Source organism: Pseudopodoces humilis, chromosome 8, assembly GCF_049639895.1.
Source record: "Pseudopodoces humilis isolate 2021_Gansu_Grassland_sample_001 chromosome 8, ASM4963989v1, whole genome shotgun sequence".
In the NCBI taxonomy this organism is placed as follows: domain Eukaryota; kingdom Metazoa; phylum Chordata; class Aves; order Passeriformes; family Paridae; genus Pseudopodoces; species Pseudopodoces humilis.
Genome location: NC_142207.1, coordinates 9,168,012 through 9,188,296, shown reverse-complemented (window position 1 = coordinate 9,188,296; position 20,285 = coordinate 9,168,012). Strand labels below are relative to the sequence as shown.

Here is a 20,285-nt window from a genome sequence, read left to right as displayed (position 1 = left end):
CCTTACATTCAGGAAGTAAAAGCTTTATTATGACTTCTAATATTTTTGATTTCCAATAAGCATTTTTTTATAGTATTATGACACACGCAGGGTTAAAGTACATAAAAAGATTTAAAAGTTAGCAGAGAAACTGTATGGGGAAAAAGAAATGTAGTCACTGATCTGCACAGTGGGATTTAGAGAGCAATCTTTTCAGTTTACACTTTATAAAATATGCACCAGGGCTGCATGTCAGACAGCTGCAGACACGTACAGTGAAGATATTTGAAATAATTGAACTAAAAACAAAAGATTAAAAAGCATGCCTGCACCTCAGGAAGACTCCCCTTTCCACTCCAGAAATTTATAATGGAAAGTTTTATTTATCCTGTTTTGCCACAAGAAATCTTTTAGGAATGCTGTACACTCTGAAGGCAAAAGTCAGGAACCTAAGAGGCCTTTCAGTATCCTGGCCTCCAGCAGCAACACATCTTCTCTCAGGCCAGTTTTTCCTCAATTAAAAAAAAAAAAAAATTAAAAATTACTACTTCAGAATCAAATTGTCTTCTATTTTGTCTAATAAAAGCATAAACCAAAGTGCTGCTATTTTTTCCCCAATTTTCTGTGAAGGTTGAAAGTTTTACAAATTGAATTTTCAGGAAAAACTGCTTTTAAGAGACTGGTGGTGTCCCAGATCAAACGTTTATTTCTCAAGTATTTGCTTAAATCATTGCTCATGTAAAAAAAAAGGTACATAATTATAAAGTAATCTGCAAACAGAGCTCAGTGAGGCACACAAAGGGATATTTACTTTCCAGGGTACCCTAACAGTAGAAGTGTGAAACAAGACATAGTTTTGGCACTCCGTAACTGAGGCTTTTTTAACTAGCCCTTTTCACTTGGTTTTATGTTCTGCAACATTAGCAGCAGTCTAGATACTTAACTGAGCTATTAAATAGAACTTGAGACACAAATGAAGAACTTATTGGGTCACACTGCTGTAGGAACATCAGCAGGTCTCTCAAAAATATCTTTTATGATTCTGGCAAAGAAAAAATATTCATTTACACTAGACAGCATTTCAGTGTAAGTTATTTACTTTGTGCATTTTACTCAGCAGTAATCCTCCCTGCATCAGGGCAGGCAGTGCCATTGTCCTGTGTTGTGAAGAGAGATACTAAAAGAACAGAACTGTTCACTAAAAAACAAGCAAAAAAACCCAAAAACCATTTAAAAAAAAAAAAAAAAAAAAAAAAAAAGCCTGCCTTAGGAAAGGCTTCAGTATTTTCTAAAGAAAACTTCCACCAAAACCCAAAACCTATGGTTTTGATTAAGGCCCAGAAAGAGAAAGAAAGGATGAGTGCCATGAGGCCAAATCAGAGAGGTCTGCAGTAGATACAAATTTACCTCTGAGTACCAGAATACCATATTTTTATCACCATTTAATTCCACCATTGAAACTATAAATTGTTTCCCACAGGAGAAGGTTTAGTTTTCAGTCTACATTTGACCTCGAAGAGCAGCCTTGTTTCAGCTGCATGAAACTCCTCATGCTGCCAAGCTGACGGGTGCAGCTCCACGGCAACTGACTGGGAGCTGCAGCTATTCCTCACTTGAACCTCTCCTGGCCGAGGAGCCTGAAAGCCTACACTTCACACAGCAGTCACACCTTTTGTTTCAGCAAGGTGAGCTTGATGAACCGCTTCACCAGCCAGCCACACAAAAACACCAAAGGTAAAGCAGAGGGGCCAGGCTTCACATTCGAGGCAGCTCAAGCACAAGTGTGCCGGGCAGAGCAAGGCACTGTGCCTCCTGTTAGAGCCACACATGCTACAGCAAAAGGCAAACAAACCACTTCTGCTCATCAGTTATTTACTGAACAATCTGTATCCCCAAGTGCAATTTGGAAGTTAGGTAGCTGGCAGAATACAACAGAAAACATGTGCCATCTCTCAAGTGCTGTGAAGGCTCTACCAAGGCACACAAACTCGAGGACTGTTTTTGTTACAAGTCCTTTCCTCATGTTTTCCTTGTATTAACCCTTTTCCTGCTTTTTAACAAGCTACTTCTCACAACAGCTTTGCTTTCTGAAACATTGTTACCTCAAAAGATAACAAGGATGCTCTTTAAACAGTCTTGCCCACCTGTGCCTACAGTCAGACTTCTGGCAGTTTACCTGCTGTGAGAGCAGGAAAAGAGAGCTCCTACTGGCCACAGAGGAAGATGACTGAGGATGAAGCATTCAAACAAGGGACCATTTTCACCTGCAGATACAGAGAATTGCTGTCTTCCAATCTCATTCATTAATGTTATTCTTTATTTTAAACCCTGGCTAAAAGCTTCCTGGCTGCCACAGGCGGCCTTAAAAACAAGCACAATAAAAAAGGAGAGACTGGACCAATTCACAGGTTAAGTCTGTGAAGAGGCTTAGAAAGGTATGCACCCTCTAACATCCTTACACCACAATACCCACAGATTCAATGGAACAGACAACAGAAAGTCAGGGACAGGGCCTCTCCCCAAGGGGCATTTCCTGGTGCCACTGCTGGACAGCAAGTGCACCCAGCAGGGCACTTTGCACAGGCCTCCATGGCCTGTGGATGGCAAACAGCAACACCCTTTGGCCCCACTGCTACACACTAATGCCTCTAAACTACTGCAGAAGTAGAAACTCCCTCTATATACACTGACAATTCTGAGCAGTTTTTCCCTCCAGCAGATTGCTCTAATGCCTTACAGAGATCTGTAAACTGCAATAGAGCTGAACTGACCTCTGGACCTCCAAAAGCATCTGTGAAAATTGGCAGCTTGGCAAGAACTATGAGCTGCAACACTAGGGTGTGTGCATCCAGAGCTGTACACTAGCAGACTTTTGGAAAAGTCTACTATCAATCTGTATTCTTTTCATGCTTGGAAAGATTTCTTGAAAACAAACATTAAGAAGTTCTTTTTCAGAGTCTGGTTTTGGGGTCTTTTTGTCCCTTTGTTTTAGTCTAGCTAAAATGAAATACTCATTTTACATAAAGTGATGGGATTTTTATGAATGCTTCCTGCTTCTGGAGGCAGGACTTATCAAATCTTTTCACACTGCCTCTTTATTGGGCTTCTGTTAAGATTTGAAGTGCAGAAAGATAATTTTTCTTTTCCAAATTTATATTAAAGAGATAGAATATTCTGTCACCTGAAGTTATAGCTGTAACTGAAAAGGGGAAAGGGAGGGAAGAAGGATGTGGAGTCTTACTTGTCTGGGTTTTTCACTCTGAATGTTGCATTAAGAGCTTTTAATCTGGAATCTGCCTGAAAAAGGGGAAAAAAAGCTTTGTTAATTTAATGCAATTAAATTTCAGTGACAAAAAAATCTCAGCCTTCTGGCAGCACCATTAGAAAAATGTCCTGCCTTCATGGCATATTTAAATCTTCAAACATTGAACAAGTTGACACTAGCTGCCCCGAATGTCAGATATTTTTATTAAAAAGTCAAAAAACTACGCTATTTTTGGGAATATGGTGTAAACAGTAACCATTAAAATAAAGCTGGTATAATCCAAGTCCCACAAAAATAGTCTCTTCTTAAAATGCTGCACAAATCATGGAGTTAAGATACACAACCCCACATTCTTTTTAGATGAAGCAATTAGGTAACTTAGGACCATATGGACAAGCTATTTTATATTTCTCAAACCAAATAAAACCAGTGGTAGAGTGACCTCTATATGCTCTTTATTACCAGGACCAGTTCCCCAGTGAAATCAAAATCTTATATATGTTGTTCTCTTACTTTTTATGACTTGCTTTACAGAAAATATGTAATTTGTATATCAGAATAGAGCCCTTTTTAATGCAATGTTCTTCTCTGTAGTAGAGCATACATAAATCTCTACAGGATAAAATTCAATACCTATTTAAAAAGGTAATTGACTGATTTAGTTTTTGAGATGATGGTTTACCAATTACTGCAACAGTAGTATTGAATGTTTTGAAGGAGATGGAGGGTTTTTTTCCAGTTTATTGACTGTTAAACTGTGCAATGAGTATTTACTCCTAACAAGACATCAACTCAGATGAGAGATCCCAGCCTCATCCACGAGGTCCACATCACTACAACTCTTCATTCCTACAATGCATTTTACACACAGCTCACACAGGACTCATCTATACAAAAGAAAAATGCTAGTTGTGGGTAAATGGCTGGAGTTTACTTTTATCAAAACACCCTTCTCTTCTGTAAAAGGAAAACGAATCAGCACACCTTGTAAGGTGTATAGATTTCCTATAGTGTACCCCTGTTGCAAGCACTAAGTTACTTCAGCAGTACTTGTTAGTGATGGTATATGACAAAAGAATATTTTGTGCCCTGTTATAGAAAACTCAGAGCTTGAAGAGCTATTTTGAATTTCTCAGTGAAGGGAACAGTGCCTTCCCAAAACAGAACAGTCATGCCTTTAGGGCCCTTGTAATAGCCTCTACAGATAAGACAGGCACAGTCTATTTCACCTCCCACTACATTTGGGCTGAGCAGAAGATACCCCATACATAGCCTAGAGAAAAGGAGGCTATGGGGAAACCTTAATTGCTCTCCACAATTACCTGAAAGAAGGTTTCAGTGAGGTGAAGGTTTGTCTCTTCTCCCACATAACAAGCAGTAGGACAAGAGGAACCGGCCTCAAGTTGCTTCAGAGGAAGTTCAGATTGGATGCTAGGAAACGTTTCTTTACCAAAAGGATTGTCAAACACAGGATCAGGCTGCCCACAAAAGTGATGGAGTCACCATCCTTCAATGTGTTTAAAAGATATGTTGATGTGGCACTCAGGGGCATGGTTTAGTGGTGGAGTGGTGGCAGACTCAGGTTAACTTTAGCTGTTCTTCCAATGGCCAAATCATCAAAACAAAGTATAATGCACAAACTGAAAAGTAAGGGAACAAAACCCTCCAGACTAAGACTGACTGACATTGGGAAAAAGCAGGTTCATTGTCACCACTGCATGTGACACTTCTCTAAGAATATCTTGCAAATGGAAGACAAGGCAGGATGGGGAAGGATGTCCCAGATAGCACAAGGAACACAAAACACTGCAGGAACTCCAAGTCCCAGCCTTTATGCTTATTCAGAGCACTTCTGAGGCTTGTATAGTCTTGGATCTCCACTGCCATACCCCAACAAATCAATATACAAGCCAGTTCTGTTCTGGGTTGTTCACACACACCTGTAGGTACTCCTCAGATATCCTCTCACAGTCCAAACATCACCTAGATACACTGACATTATCAGAGCCCTTCCCTCTGAGCAGCTATTTCCCAAAAGCCTGTATTTATGTTGAAACAGCAGGCACCAAAGTAATTTCAATCTGTTGGGGCAGCAGGCACATCCAATGGCTTTACACTTGGAAAGGACAAATTCCTACCCTACAGTTACAGGGCAAGTTTTTGTCTTTCACCACAGGCACACACAGTGCTCTGAAGGAAGAGTTCAGTAGGTTCATACAAACACTGTCAGGAAGGAAGCATGATCCTGACAATGCTCAACCATCTCAGTTGGGCTATTTCCTTTTTGCCAGCTGCAGCACAGTAACTCTCACACACCATTTCTGCGCATTTACACCAGAGTTAGGCTTCTAGAGAAACATCTGTCCAGTCTTAAAATTGATTTAAGAGTAACAAGCACAAGCATTTTAGAGATGAACCACCCATCAAATGAGGTACAGCTGAGGAGTTTTCAGAGAGTTAATGCCTACTATGATCCTATAATAATTTATGTAATCTAAAGAGAGATGGGAATTTTTTCTTTCCTACAGGAAGGTTAAAACCCCAAGTGACAAATCCCTTAAATTAAAAATCCTTAATTTTTAAGTGCTGGGGTTAGCAGGGAGGAAAGTAATGATTTAATGACACAGCTGGCAGAATAAACAGTCTCCAACATTAACATTCAGCTATAGCATGCTACGCTGCATTAATACCTAATTTAAAGTTCAGTTAGAGAGTTCAAATCATCTCAGACAAAAAACACATCCTGCTTAAATGCAGCAGAGGCAGCAGAAACATAAACAAATGGTCTAATTCCAGTCTAAAACATGCACTGAATAGAGGTTTTCCTTCCAGTGTAGTGCTAAATACTGAGAGTTTATACTTCAGATGTAGCATAAAGGGAAGATTCTTTTAACCAGGCTTTTGGAAAAGTTATTTTTCTTTCCTAAGGAAACTGGAACTGTAAAAGGGAAAACATACACAATCAAATCTAGAGGGAAAACAAGACTTGTTCATCTCTCATTTAATCTACAATGTGGTTTCAGGGAGGTGAATATTCTCAGCGTTCTGCTATGAGTTTTCTTCCATAAACACACCACTGTGTGCTCTCCTGAACACACCCTACCAGTACAAACTTTCTGAACTCCTATAAGTGTATGCAGCTTCAGAGCTTTACATTGTTTGCATTATGAATATTAGTAGTATGCAAACCCAACTGTGATGGAAGAGAATTATTGTCAACTTAAGTTATCAGCAGTAAGTGTCAGTATCAAAGCCCCTTGGACTGAGGATAAGAGCACCAGGGATTTTCTTCAGCTCTCACTATTTAGAATAATTCTTCATAATCCACCTAGCTTTCAGTTGTGATTTCATGAGAGCAGATCACATTACAATGAAACAAAAAGCTCAGTATTTGTCCCCATACAGTAATTCTTCCAGACACAGCCCAGCAACCTATCAGCTTCTCAGACTCTTGACCTGTACAAGCACACGACCTCAGATCATTTATTCCTTCAAGTCTTCCACCAGTTTACCCAGCCATGAACTCGCTGATGTCAATGAGGATAGTATTACTTCAAGACACATCCTGTTAAACAGTTAAGGGGCACCAAATCCGTCTGTCTTAGTCCCTTTCATCAACTGCTCCTTGCAAAGAAGTCCTACAATTGAGACCTCTTTGCTTACCTTTTTTTGACACCTTGCACCTCTTACCAGACTAAATCTGACACCCACCTTTAAAAATGCTAAACTAAACAGAAAACACAAAAACCCACAGCTGTGCCCTCAAGTTCATTACTTTTAAAGCTTATAAGGATCATACTTCTACATTACCAGCAGAATCACATAGGCACGTAGCAAACCTGCTAGAGAACTTAACTGCAATCCTATCTATCACATGCCAAGAACATCACTGGTTTTTGTAATAACAACTATTCATAAACCAATGCCTTTAACTTGTTCTTACAGCAAACATCCTTTCATAAATAGCCTAAAACATGTTTGCTGGAATATGTCTGTGTCACAGCAATCACGAGACAAACAATTACAGTAATTACCTTCAGCTGAAATCCAGTCTCATTCACCATTTCTTTCCATCCACCTTCCTAAAAATACAGGAGAAGAACGTTCAGTTAGAGGGATTTAGGAATGCTGCAGTTTTTGCAGGTCCTTATAAGAGCCTATATCAAAGGAGCTTCTCCAGTATGCTTGGCTTCTGCCTCAGTAACCCTCCCCGTGTCTTTTCAAGAATCTGGGTTAAGAATAACCAATCATTATGTTGTGCCTACATACTAATCTCCCCTCAAAAACCATCTTCTCAATTACCTCAATCTATCAGCTGGGAGCAGGAGCCACACTGCTTTGTCTAAAGAAGAGATTTACCTCTGAGATTACCAGCTCCAAGGACCTTTGCAGCTCGAGGCAGAGAGCATACAGGTGACAAGAGTTTGCAGTGCACATGCCACCACCTGGCTCAGGAGTACTGGCTGTTTTTTCACTGTTTTCAGCTCCCACACATTGGTTCACCCACATACTGTACTGTGGCAAACATAGCTGTTCAGTCCAGTATTTGCAAATCTCTCTTCAAAGCACAGAAAAAAGAACTATCCAACATCTCCTAAAGTTGAAAGCTGCAGAATGCAATGCTTAAGTTGACCACAACTTTTGTGACAACGTATTGTAGCAGTTTTGGACCATGATACATGAATGAATCATGATTCAAACTACAAAGCTAAAGAAACCATGAATATTCAAAAAGCAAACTGGAAGCCAGTGCTGCCCTTGCAGTCAGAAGTATAGCACGGTAACTAGTTCAGCTTTAGTCCTATGGAAGAGCTCCAAACCAACATGCATTAAGTTTCCAACAGGCTTTTCCAAAGAGGTTGAAATTCTCTCTTAGAAGCCTTACAACTTGATTGGAAAAAAGTCATAAGGTAGATTAAAAGGGCAACTGTGCTTCTGCAGACTGCTCTCATGAAGCTTTTAGCTGGACAAGCCTTTTCCTCTTTAAGTTTATTCACATTGTCTATCTTTCCTCCTGACATAGAACAAGTTATGGGTCAATAGATAAGACCAAAAGGACATTATCTTAATTAAATAAACTAAATTATGTATTTAGAAATGACTTTACTATACCTGCATTAAAAATGCATAAAAGATTTTGTCTTGGCAAAGAACAGGATGTGAAGCCACACGTAACAAGAAGTTTTCCAGACCAATTCTTCTTCTTTCCACAAAATCTGGATCCATATTATCTGCTGATAGCTTATGCCAAACAAAGTCAGCCTAGTTAAACAGAAGAGTGTCAACAGTAAATTAAAAAACAAACAAAAGAAAGCAATCCACAGTTTTGGTTTCCTTACCCTTTTTTCTGGCAAAGGTGGAACAACAATATGTGGGTAGGTAACTGACAAATAATTCCTCAACAACTCAAATTCACTGTAACGTCGCCACAGGGACTCCACTGGGGCACACTGTCCCTCAATCTGTGACTCAACAGCTCTGAAAGATAAAGCAGCAAATTTGAACCTCAGTGAGCTATCACCTACTCCCTCAAAAACCATCAGTGCAGTTAGACCAAAGGCCCCAAGAATAAGTAGCAATTACTGCACGACTTGCCCATAACCTAAAGCAACTTTAATTAAAGTCTACATAATTAATTTTAAAATATTTATAGTTTCCACCTGATAGCACTCAAATTTCTAGGAACACAGGAAAAGTCAATGCACTTACACATCCAAAACAAACAGGCAGGTCACAATCAAGTAAAGAGATAGATGTGGCTTAGTCCACACCATTATAGAAATAGCCCTGTTTCTCTTGGAACAGTGTCAGGTTCAAAGTCAGTAAAATTTCATGAGTGCCTGAAGGATACAGAACATTGTAAGAAGAAATTTACTATTCAGTGGGAAAGAGTTCACTTCAGAGGATAAAAACTGTCTTGCATACAATAGTTGATACAGTTACAAATATAACTTTAAAAATATTAAGATATTTTAAAAGATATTTTTAGAAAAAGCAAATTTTAAAGTACTTCCAATTTTCTTTTTTTTGTTCAAAGTGACACATTTTTATATTTAAGGACTAAAAATGTAACAAACTAGCTAGAGCACATAGGTACAAAATTGATGTGTCAGAAAAATTCATTGAAGACTTAAAACCAATGTGACCTAGCAAGGTAATAAAGGATTTTATGTTACTATAAAAGGAGAAATTATTGAATATTGAAGGATTGGAAAGTAATACAAAAACTTGACAAGAAAAATAATTTTTCATACAAGGCATCCAAAGCAACAGAAATACTTTGCAATATCATAAAATAAGCATTGGGTAGTAACACTTCCAGCAGTTAGCATATGCCAGAATAAACACAGAGAGAGAATTCACACAAGGCACTTAACAGAAAACAGCGATATCTGTATCTACTTTATTCTTCATTTACGTGACTAACTAGCACAGAAAGCACTGGCATAAACCTACATGGAACAGTACTGACCATTGAGTTTGGAAGGGACCTCTGTATGTCTGTGATCCAACTCCCTTGCTCAAAGCACAATGTTCTGAGCCACATCCACTTGGGTTTTGAGTATGTCCAAGGACTGAGACTACCACCACACTGAGCAACCCACTCCCATGTTTGATAAACCTTACAATAAAGAGGTTTTCTTACTTTCACATGTTTGAATTTGTGGGCACTGCCTTTTGCCCTCTCTTGGCATCACAGAAGGAAGGAAGTGAACTCTTATTAGAAAGGAACAGTCTTGCTATATGCTTTGGTTTAGTTACACCTTAAGGTGGAATAATGTCATACAGAAGAATGCAAAAGATACTCTTTTAATTTAGTAAGGTAAAACAATTTTTATGTATCTACCCATGCCTTGGGGAAAGCACATTTATTCCAGGTGACTGAATTTGTAGGGGAAAAGAAACTTCACAACTAAGAAGAAAAAAGGATAAATTTATAGCATTCAATACAAGCTGCTGCAGATTAAAACTGTTTGAGAGTGATTCAAGAGAATAGGCGAGCACACTGCTGACAGCCACTATTCACACTGCCACCATCCCACAGAACACTTCCCTACTAGAGTATTTTAATTCAATGAAGCTGCACCTGCAAATACTGAGTTCTGAAGAGGGTAAGCTCAGCCCAGCCTGACAGGCTGTGCAGCATTCCTCCCCTCACTAACTGCTGCACCATTTAAATGTTACAAGAACACTTCAGCTCAAAGCAGGTATCTAGTGATTGAACTATTGATGAGTAAGAGGTAAATTTAAATAGCTAAGGAATTGATCTACTATGCATCAGAAGATTGTTTAGTCAAAAGCTGAAAGCACAAACATTACATTCCTAGAGGAGAAACTCCCAGCAGGGTTTCATAAACAATCTGGCCATTCAAGACACTCACATAAAAATACTTCAGAATTACAGATCCTTTTAAGCTTCAGCTTCAGCAGCCTACCAACCAGCTGCACTGACTTTTACCATGGGTTTCAAGACTTCCACACTGGTTATTGTCAACCCTTAAGAAAGACGGCTACCATCACTACGTGATAGTCTTATGGGAACCCTGCCTGAGAACAGGCTGCACAAGCAAACATAAATAGGGAGACAAGAAAAATGCAGGTCAGGACTGCCCTGAGAGCCCAACCACATCCCAGGAGGACACATCTGTGCTGCAGATACAGATGCTGCTGTGCCAGCCTTCTGACAGGAGAACTGTTCACTCTAAATCATGCTTATAATGCTCCACAATTGTTTTGCAGAGTTAATTAGAAAGTAGGAGCAGCAAAGTTCATGCTGAGCCTTAACTGTAGAAAAAAATAAAACAATAAAACCCCTTTCTGAACACGCCTGCTTATCAGCTTTGTATTTGCTACAATTAATAAGAACCCATCAGTTATTTTAAAAAAAATATAGTAATAACACCTCAGTCCATACACATTAAGCAGGAAATGAAATATTAATCAAAAATTTTAAAAGGTCATTTGGGAGCATTACACTTTAGCAGGAAAGGACCACAGCTTTTTAGAGAAGCCTAGTCCTACAACAGCACAAACCACTACCTTGTTACTCCAAGTTTTATGCCCATACAGGGCCTTAAGAACTCCAGGAAGAAGGAAGCAGAATGCCAGACTAGTTCATACCACTCACGGCACCTACTCTGCCCATAATGAAGACACTAAGGAGGTTTACTACATCTAAAGCCTACTGTCAATTTATTCTGACAGAGCAGATCTATGGACAGCAGCTAGGCTTCTCCCAGTCTCAGTTAATCAAGCTTTATAACCCTTGCAGGGGACACAAAAACCTCACATTATACCCTGAAGAAAAAGATTAAATTACTCCCAGAGAATCTTGAAGGTCAAACTTGCCTGTATAGTTTATTCTTTCTTAACTAGACAGCACCTGAGACAACCACCTCACCATAGTGTGTGTTAAGCAGCCTGACATTATTCTCATCTCAGATCATACTTGTTTCCTTTATTCTAACATGTATTTATTCTCAATGTCTAAGAAGTCCAAACACTGCCTTTTACAGCTGCTTTTATCTTCATCAGGAGGGCACCTATGTAGCACCTAACAAAGAAGCCATGCTTCTTTAAGTAATTGATTTGAATACATTCAAGACATTTTGAAATTATTAGTATCAGTTGCAGATTCCCTCTTACACCCAGGCTTACAGTAAACCCTCAGGCTGTGCTCTCTAGAGCACACAATGCTGAAGGGTAAAGGAGGGGAGCAGCAAAGCTCTTTGCAAAGCTGTAGTGGGAAAGCACTGCACAGCCCTCAGTCAGGAGTCAGCACCATGGCCTTTTAAATGAGGTAACAAGAGTCTGAGACTGCATGGATGGATTTAGGACAGGCAACCAAGATTAGAGAATTTTTTTTTTAATCACACCAAAAATGTCTCCACCTGGTTACATATGAGGTCATAAAATATCACCAATTACAAGAGCATTTCCTCCCCAGGAACACCATTTCAGAAAGGAAGTAAAAATCCACAAAGGTACTCATTACACTTAATACCTTGACTACCATCTAACTTTTTAGACCACGTTATGAACTCCCGCATTAAATGCAAGTATTGTGGACCAGTTTCAATTAAGATTATAATCACTTGTTGACATTCAGTCAAACTTCTCAATTTGTTTTGGTTCTAAAAACACAATATAATACTTGTACAGTCTTCAGGCAAGAAAACCATATGTTTCCCCTTTAAGTACACTTTTAACAATGCAAGTTATTCATTGAACAAACCAACCTGCCTGAAAAAATTAAAAAGACAAAATTGAAACCTTCAGCTTTTACATTTATAACTGATGTTATCATAACCAATACAAAAACCACATTACTCCATGTCTCATTTATTTGCCTTAATTCAAAGTGTCAAAGTGAAAACTTTAGTCCATCTAATTAACCTCTTCTCACTTCCCATTTAAAACTAATTATCTTAAATGAGCCATTAAATAATTCTGAGTGCAATAAAAAGACAAATGTCTGTGAAGTACTAAATCAGACAAGAAGGAAATACATAGGTTTATTTCCTTGTAAAAGCAATCACCTCTTCAATGGCAGAAGCAGTAACTTTGCTTTCAGCCTTTGGCCTTCCAGTGTATAAGAAGGGACACTTCCACTCCCTGTAGTGGGCAAGGTTCACTCCCTGTGCAGAGGAACACCATTTTAGAGGGATGGGCAACTTCTTCCAACAGCTATTTAGAAATAGTCTCTGTATTCAGGCATCTCAGACAGCTGATGCCTAATATTTGGTCTTCTACCTGGCAAGCTGTATGACAAGGAGGCATTTATCTTGCCAGAAGATTTTTCACAGCCAGATGACTCTTTGGTTTCTTTATACTTTTACCCAGTTTACTGTATTTAACTAAAACATACATCTTTTCAGGAAGATGAATGATTCATAGTATCAATCAAGTAAAAACCAACAGAAAACTAAGTTCTCAAGTCCTCTGTCTTCTTTCATCTCCCAACTCTCCCCTGTTTAAAGCTCATGCTGAATTTAGATTTCTTCCCTCATACCTCCTTTGGAATACTTTGGACAAGTCTTCCTGACTCCCATTGGCCAAAATCTGCTCTTTACTGTTCTATCAGAAGACAACATGGCTCTGTGGGTATTCATCCTGTGCCTCTTCTCAGGAAACCCATGCCTGGGCTTTTCACCTAGCCCAGTGCAAAACAGGAAACTTTGAGAAGGATACTAAAAAACACATAACAAAGGAAAAACTCCTGAAATCCCACAATGCAGGACTGCTATCACTGAGCTGTGGCCTGGCCAGCTACTGATTTCAAAGTTCATTTCTCTCACAGAAAGTTTCTTTAGAAGTTCTCACACCTTGGATGGGCAATCCAAGGTCTTAACAGAGAAGCAGGTAACACTCATATCACAACTTAACTAGTGGAAAACTTTCCAAATACTGAAAACAGAAATAAGACTAGTAACTTCCCAGCCATACTGCAGGAGTAAAAAGGAAATAAAATGAGCCTCGCTGTCAAATTACTGCAAGAGGAAGTGAAGTCTAGTAGGGCTGGAAACCAGGGATTCTGATATTAAGTGGCCAGATACCAGGCTGCACAATCTTGTGCTACCTTTTCCTAAAGCCACATGTAAAACAGACAAAAAAAAAAAAAATACATATCAGTCATCGTATTGTTTGATTGGGAAGGCCAGGATAGAAATCTGATAGTCAGCAGGGATGAAAGGAAAGTGAACTAAATGGAATTGCCCTACTACTACAGAAGAAATTGTTTACTTTAAATGAGACCAGGAAAAAAAAGGCATTCCCTCTATGTCCTATAATTAAAAGTGCAATACCACAGAGCACTTAAGAGGTGTTCTGCATTTTGATTAACTTTCAGCTCTGTCATGAAAAATAACAGGTACAAAGCCAGGAGTCAGACTTGAGGTTCATTCTAACCAAGTTCTTGTAGTTTCAAGAAGGCTCTGATACAAGACACAGCTGCCTAAAATTCTAACAAAGTCTGGATTTAAGTGAGATCCTGGATATTTGCTACTTCCCTTATAGAAAGCAAGTGGTATGGTGAGCACATCTCAGAAGGAATATTTAGGTATACATCTTAAGAATTTGTACTTCCCTTAATGCCATTTCCCACAAATAGGTAGAAGTGACCTCCATTCTCACAGGGAGAATATAAAAACTGATTTAGTTTTAAATAACTGTACAGTTTAACAGAAGCTGTGAAACAAACTGACATCATGACTAATTGAATGGAAATAGCTCATCACAAAAAAATCAGATTAGCTAATGCAGAAGGGTCCAAAGCAAGAAGATGCTTTCAGGAAGCACAACCCTTGGAATTTGCTGATGTTCTGCAGTCTACAGCAACGGAGTTTGTTTTGTCTCAAAGAAATATATCTACATCAAAATATAATATCACATTAATAAAAAATCAACAAAAGTAACACAAAAATGTGAGCATATTAATAAATCTTTTCATTTAAAAAGAAAAAAGTAACACCCATCACTTGCATTTGCAAACATTTTCACCAGCACCAGTGAAACTTACGTGTTAAAGATTTAAGCACTCAGCTCCTGTTTTATAACCATATACCATGGTCTTGTGTCTCTTATTCACCCAGATAGAATTCCTCAATTCAAACTGAAATTAGATCCTAGATAGCAGTAATGGTGGAACGCTAGTTCACATAAACATAATGCAACTATTATTAAGTGGTCTTCCCTTTATATTACTATAAACTGTTTTATTCTTCAGCTACAAAATATCTTATTACCCACAGACAAATTACTGTGAAGCCCACCTACAGCTACAGGCTCAGCAGGAAGCACATTTAATAGCCACCAATTATATTTACGCAAGAAATTTTGCCTTCTCAGCAAAAGGAATAGAGAACCTATTTTATTAGAGATGTGACAAACCCACATTTTCAATCGCTCTGTGACAAACATGTAATTGATCTTGGTATTTGGTGCCCAGAGAGTAAAATAAATCTTAATGAAAGAACACAATCTGGCCAGCAAAGTACAGTTTTGCCACTATGAAAGAACAACTGGGAAAGACCAGTGGGAGCAACTCTGAAGTAATGCAAGGATGACTGGAAAAGGAGATGCAGTCAGCATGTTCTGAGGCTGCATAAATCTGCCCCCAGAGTACACTTCATATCACAGTTAGGCCCAAATGATTCCAATTTTCTTCTCTTTCCCTTCAGAAATATAATTACAACAAAAATAACACCATATGAGAAGATGTGATCTTTAATATCAATACACTGTAAAAGTATTTTTTAGCATCTGAGCAACTGTCAAAAGAGCTACAATATTTGAAAAATATATGTCTATTTTGGATTTTGTTCTTTAAGTTTAGCAAATATAGTAAACTTATCCCAGCAGGTCTGCAGTCAGTGACTGGTGTGTCCATCAGCTAAACAAGCTAAGAAACCTTTTACTAGCAGATAGAAGGCTTATGTGACAGTATTACAATTTGAACTCTACAGAGCCTTTCCAAAATGCAACTGTTTTGTTTCAGAAGGTTTTCTTTGTACAGCAGATAATTCCAAAGGCAAGGCCCAAAGGTTAAAACTAGTAATATAAAGGAGGGCTAAATAAAACTCATAACAAAGTCTAATTTTGAAATTCTTGCCTCAGCTGAGTAACGTGATCCCACATAATAGGAGTCATCTGTTACTCTTTGGGAAGTAAGGATAAATTAGAAGAGATTTTAAAGTTTTGCTCACTACTCAATACTTGAAATTTTGTGTTTGTAATACTGAGAATGTTTATCATACCAGTAGTATTAATCTTGTTAACACAAGAAGATTGAGAGCAGTAAGTTCCCCAGTGAAAGTTAAAGCTAGTACGAAGAAAGGAAATAGTTAACTAACTCTAACCCTTAAACCATCTAGAAGGAGTAAGTGGTAATCAGATCAAGCAAAACACTTCAAATATAAGCTGAGCAACACATTTTGACCACATGACACAAGTCATGAGACTTCTTTTTTTTGTCATCTCAACCAAGCCTAATTGTTACTTTAGACGCCCTCACACACAATCTCACAAATACATGTATAAATTTGTCCAACTTATGTCCAAGAAATAACCAAGCGTTACTGACATCATTTTAATACAACAACTTTCAAACACACACTTTTCCACCAAGCTCCAAATAAAGAATTAAAGTACAGAGTTACACAAAACCAGCGCTAGTACTGAACTGGAGATCAGCTTCCAAATTTTCACAGGAAAAGATGCTCCAGAGTGGGTTGATAACCACATAACAAAGCACAAAACAGCTAAATCCTCTCATCGACTGTACCTGATTATTTTTAGGAGTGGAAGGAGGGGAAATCTGTTTAGAATGGCACATCCATGTACTCTTGAGACTGAGCTCTCATCACCCACCTAGTCTCTATGAGGTAAGCAGTGTATGTTTCTTGTATGTTCATGGCATTCCTCCCAGTCCGTTTTTCAGCTTCTGAAACCGTGATTTCCATTTTCTTTGCCAAACAGTCTTCCATCTTTTCAGAAGAGGAAAATAAAGATTCATGTAACATTAACCACACAAGGCAAAGGCTACTAACCTTGTCTCCCCTTCTCCCACACCACATTTATTCAAATAAGACAGGTCTCTATGGGATAAAGGCTTTGACAGGGCTTTGCTTTATACCTATGTTCTGCATCATATTTGCAAGAGAAAACTGTAAACCTGCTTTAGGGGGAAAATCGAAAAGTCAACAAACTGACAACTTCAGGTACCAAAAACCACCCTGAGCTAGGAGGATACAGAAATGAAATATTTCTCTTTACAGGTAACAAAGTAACCTTTAAAAAAAACCCAACCAAACAGGCTAACCCCACTACTTTCTATCCAAACACTTCCCAGCTACCAGCGAATTCCTCTTCAGGACAACCGGGACACGTGAAGCCACCTCTCCCCTTTCACAGGAAACAGAATATATCTGCACCAAGATGTTTTTCTTTTAATCTCTCAGAGGAGGATCGTTATCTTTTTACACACTGGCCGCCAGAAATTAGTAAGGACCACAGGCCCACCATGTGCAAAGGAAGAGCTGCACTGTCAGGGAGGGGGAGTTACTTGTGAAATTAAGGAGGGAGGGGGAGACAAAAACATAATTTATAATAATAAACAGTAGTCTGACATTAGGGACAAGGACAGAGGGTGCACAAAGCTCTCTGACAGCAGCCAGGACGGGGCTGCAAAGAGAACCCCGCAGCTCAGAGGGTCATGCTGCACGGCTCTGTCCCGTGCTCCACCGAGCAGGGCTCGGCCCCAGGCAGCGGAGGAAGGGTTCGTCCCACCTGTAGCCCCTTCCCGCCGCGGCGGGCAGCGCTGGGCGAGCGCCCGGCCCCGGCTCCCCCCGAGCCCCGCCGCCCTCCCCGCCCGGCCCGGGCAGCGCGCTCAGGAAAGCCCGGTGCTCGCCCGGCGGAGCAGGCCGTGGGCCCGGGGAGGGGGACGCTGCCCCTCCGCCACCGCCCTCCGCAGCCTCACCGCGGCCAAGGGCTGCTCCGGGGGCAGGAGGGCCCCGTCGTCTTCTTCCTCTTCTTCTTCCTCCTCTTCTTCCTCCTCTTCCTCCTCCTCCGGGCGGCTGTCGCTCGGCTCGGGCTCGGTGCTCTCCATGGGGCTCGGGGGCTCGGCCGCGGCGCTCCGCGCAGGCGCTGAGCCGGGCTCCGGGCAAGCCCATGGCCGGTCCTAGAGCCGGGCCGGGCCGGGGTGTGTCCGCGGGGCTGCGGGCGGGGGCCAACCTGCCCGGGCCCCGGCCCCGGCCCCGGCCCCGGCCGCCGCCCGTGACCGTGGACCGTGGACCGTGGACCCCCGCCCGTAACGGTCCGGGGGTGCTGAGGGCGGCCTGCCCACTCTGGTGCCAAAAGGGGCTCATTCGCGCCCCTGTTCACGGACACCCCTCGCTGTGATCGTGCTCCGCTCGGCCACAGGCAGCCCTGAGCCTCCTGCCCCTGTCTGGGATAAAGCTGCCTTCGGCCCCTCACCCGCTCTCTTACAGCTGTAAATGTTTATTTCTAAAATTTGTTTGTGTTGTTGTTGTTCCCCTCTTAGTTCTCAGGTCACTGAAGAGTTTGTCGTGCCATGCTTCGCACACCTTTCCTGCTTGTTTTTTTGGTTGTTTGGTTGGCTTTTTTTTGACACCCTGTGTTGTTAAAGCAAATAACACATCTTAAACAAAACTTAAAATCCATATTAATGGGAAATATTTCAGATACTTTCTCATCTTTCGCCTATAGCAAGATTTGTCACTTTCCTTTATTGAGTCTCTTTCAGCAGCCATTAACTTTCCCACAGGATGTTTGTTAGCATTAGGCAGCTTGGGTTATTTTTTTAAAGCTCAGCACCCTGTTATTTTCCCACTCACTCCTTTAGTAGTAGTGAAGGACTTGGTCGTGCTGTGTTCCTTTTGCTTCACCCTCCTGGCTGCCAGCCTTTTCCATCAACTCTCTCCCAACAGTGGCTGGACATCCAGAGATTCTCCTGCCCACCATTGCTGCTGGGCAGCACCAAGGATGTTCCATCCTGCCACTCTTCCTCAGGAGGGATTGGAGTAGGCAAAATCTGCCAAGTTCAGCTCTGGGGAAGCCTCTGACATTATGTAATAAAAGCCCAAGCCGTCTCATCTCTTCTCATCAAGCAGGAACAAACCTCCCCATGCATTTCTGTCATTCCGTGTCTGTCTTTTTGGAGAGACACTCAGAAAGTCCACCCTTCAGTCCCCACAGAACATCACACATTGTAGATTTATATATATATATATATATATATATATATGTACACCTCTTCACTACTGGTCTTACTCCCTCATGATCCCATGGTGCCTACACAGTCCCTGTGGGACTGGCAAACTGGATGAAGAGGTTGCTCCTATTTATTCCTCATTCTCCAAGTACTGTTTTGGACTCTCAGGAGCAGTGTCATGGTTCTCTGGCTTACATATCACATCAGCCCTTGAGATTTCCCATCCTTGCACCAGATTCATGTCCTTTGATTCAGGCACTACATGCTTTATTATTCTTATGTAGTTTTTTTTCTTTTCCTACTCTTCAAACTCAGGTTAAAGGCCACTTTGGGGGATTACAAAGTTGATATTATGGGTTTCTTTGCTTTGCTTTTTTCTGCTTTGTGTAGGAAATGGGGTTTTTGTAGTGTTGACCAGAGATGAATTTGCATACATTTTTCATCCAAAAATGAATCTTTTTCTTTCAACGACAATTAAAATAAACCTCAAAATCCCCTTTGAAGATCCTATGAATTAGTATTTGGCGTCTGGTTTCTATTCTGTTGTCTTCAATGTTTATTCAACTTTTTACTCAGATTGTTTGAACTGATACCTCAATCTATCCTTTCCCACCCCTCCACCACTGTAGCTGTATGGAGTTTCCCAAGCTTTTTCACAAAAGGCTTTCCTAAAACAAAAGTTTTTTGCAAGTATGTGAACTATGATTTGTCCTCTGAATAGGACTGATTTAAGATTTGTTTTCTAAACCCAAGGTCCAGTTTAGATGTAAAAGCATGATTGCACTTTGTAAGACACAGTCTGTTTTTCATTAAGCTATGGTTTTCTTATGTTTACTCAAGATGTACATCAAGATACATACCTTGTATCAATTACACTTGCATTTGCAGCATGTGCATACTGAAATTTTTCTGATCCCTATCAGTTATATAGTGGAAATATTTATGTGAAACTCATGCAGGATATCATACTTTGTACTAAATATTTTTATTATGGAAACAACATTATCAATAAAGTACAGTAATATATTGTAGGTCCAACATTCTATGATTTCAAAAACTGTTTTCATCTTTGAATTTTCTTCATACTACTAATAGATGTGGAGAAGAGTTAAAACATTATATATGGAGGATGAGGGTAGTGGTAGAAGAGCTTAAATCTAGGTGACTGGGAGCCTGGGTAGCCCTCATGTACATTAAAGCATGGAGAGTTCAGAGGAGAGTAAAATGTCTTGGAAAAAAATGGTACACAGTGGAGAGATCTTCCACAAGCACTAAAGTCTCCAACAAAGTCTTCTTCCTGAACCACATTTC

At 40.2% G+C, this 20,285-nt stretch overlaps 1 protein-coding gene across 3 annotated transcripts in view; it reads right to left on the bottom strand.

Annotated features, from left to right (window-relative positions):
* The window catches only part of SNX4 (sorting nexin 4), a 32,295-nt gene extending 14,422 nt beyond the window's left edge, over window positions 1–17,873 (bottom strand). For 2 of the 3 annotated variants that reach the window (XM_005519639.3, XM_088059206.1), the window contains exons 1-6: window positions 17,721–17,873; window positions 16,613–16,728; window positions 8,584–8,722; window positions 8,357–8,506; window positions 7,279–7,326; window positions 3,221–3,276 (exon numbers count right to left, since the gene is read on the bottom strand). In XM_005519639.3, the coding sequence (XP_005519696.2) occupies window positions 3,221–3,276; window positions 7,279–7,326; window positions 8,357–8,506; window positions 8,584–8,722; window positions 16,613–16,728; window positions 17,721–17,849 (638 nt within the window). In that variant the 5' untranslated portion in view covers window positions 17,850–17,873. The remainder of the gene's footprint in view (window positions 1–3,220; window positions 3,277–7,278; window positions 7,327–8,356; window positions 8,507–8,583; window positions 8,723–16,612; window positions 16,729–17,720) is intronic. The other variant, XM_088059205.1, reaches the window with a different exon arrangement.
* Between the last annotated feature and the right edge of the window lie 2,412 nt (window positions 17,874–20,285).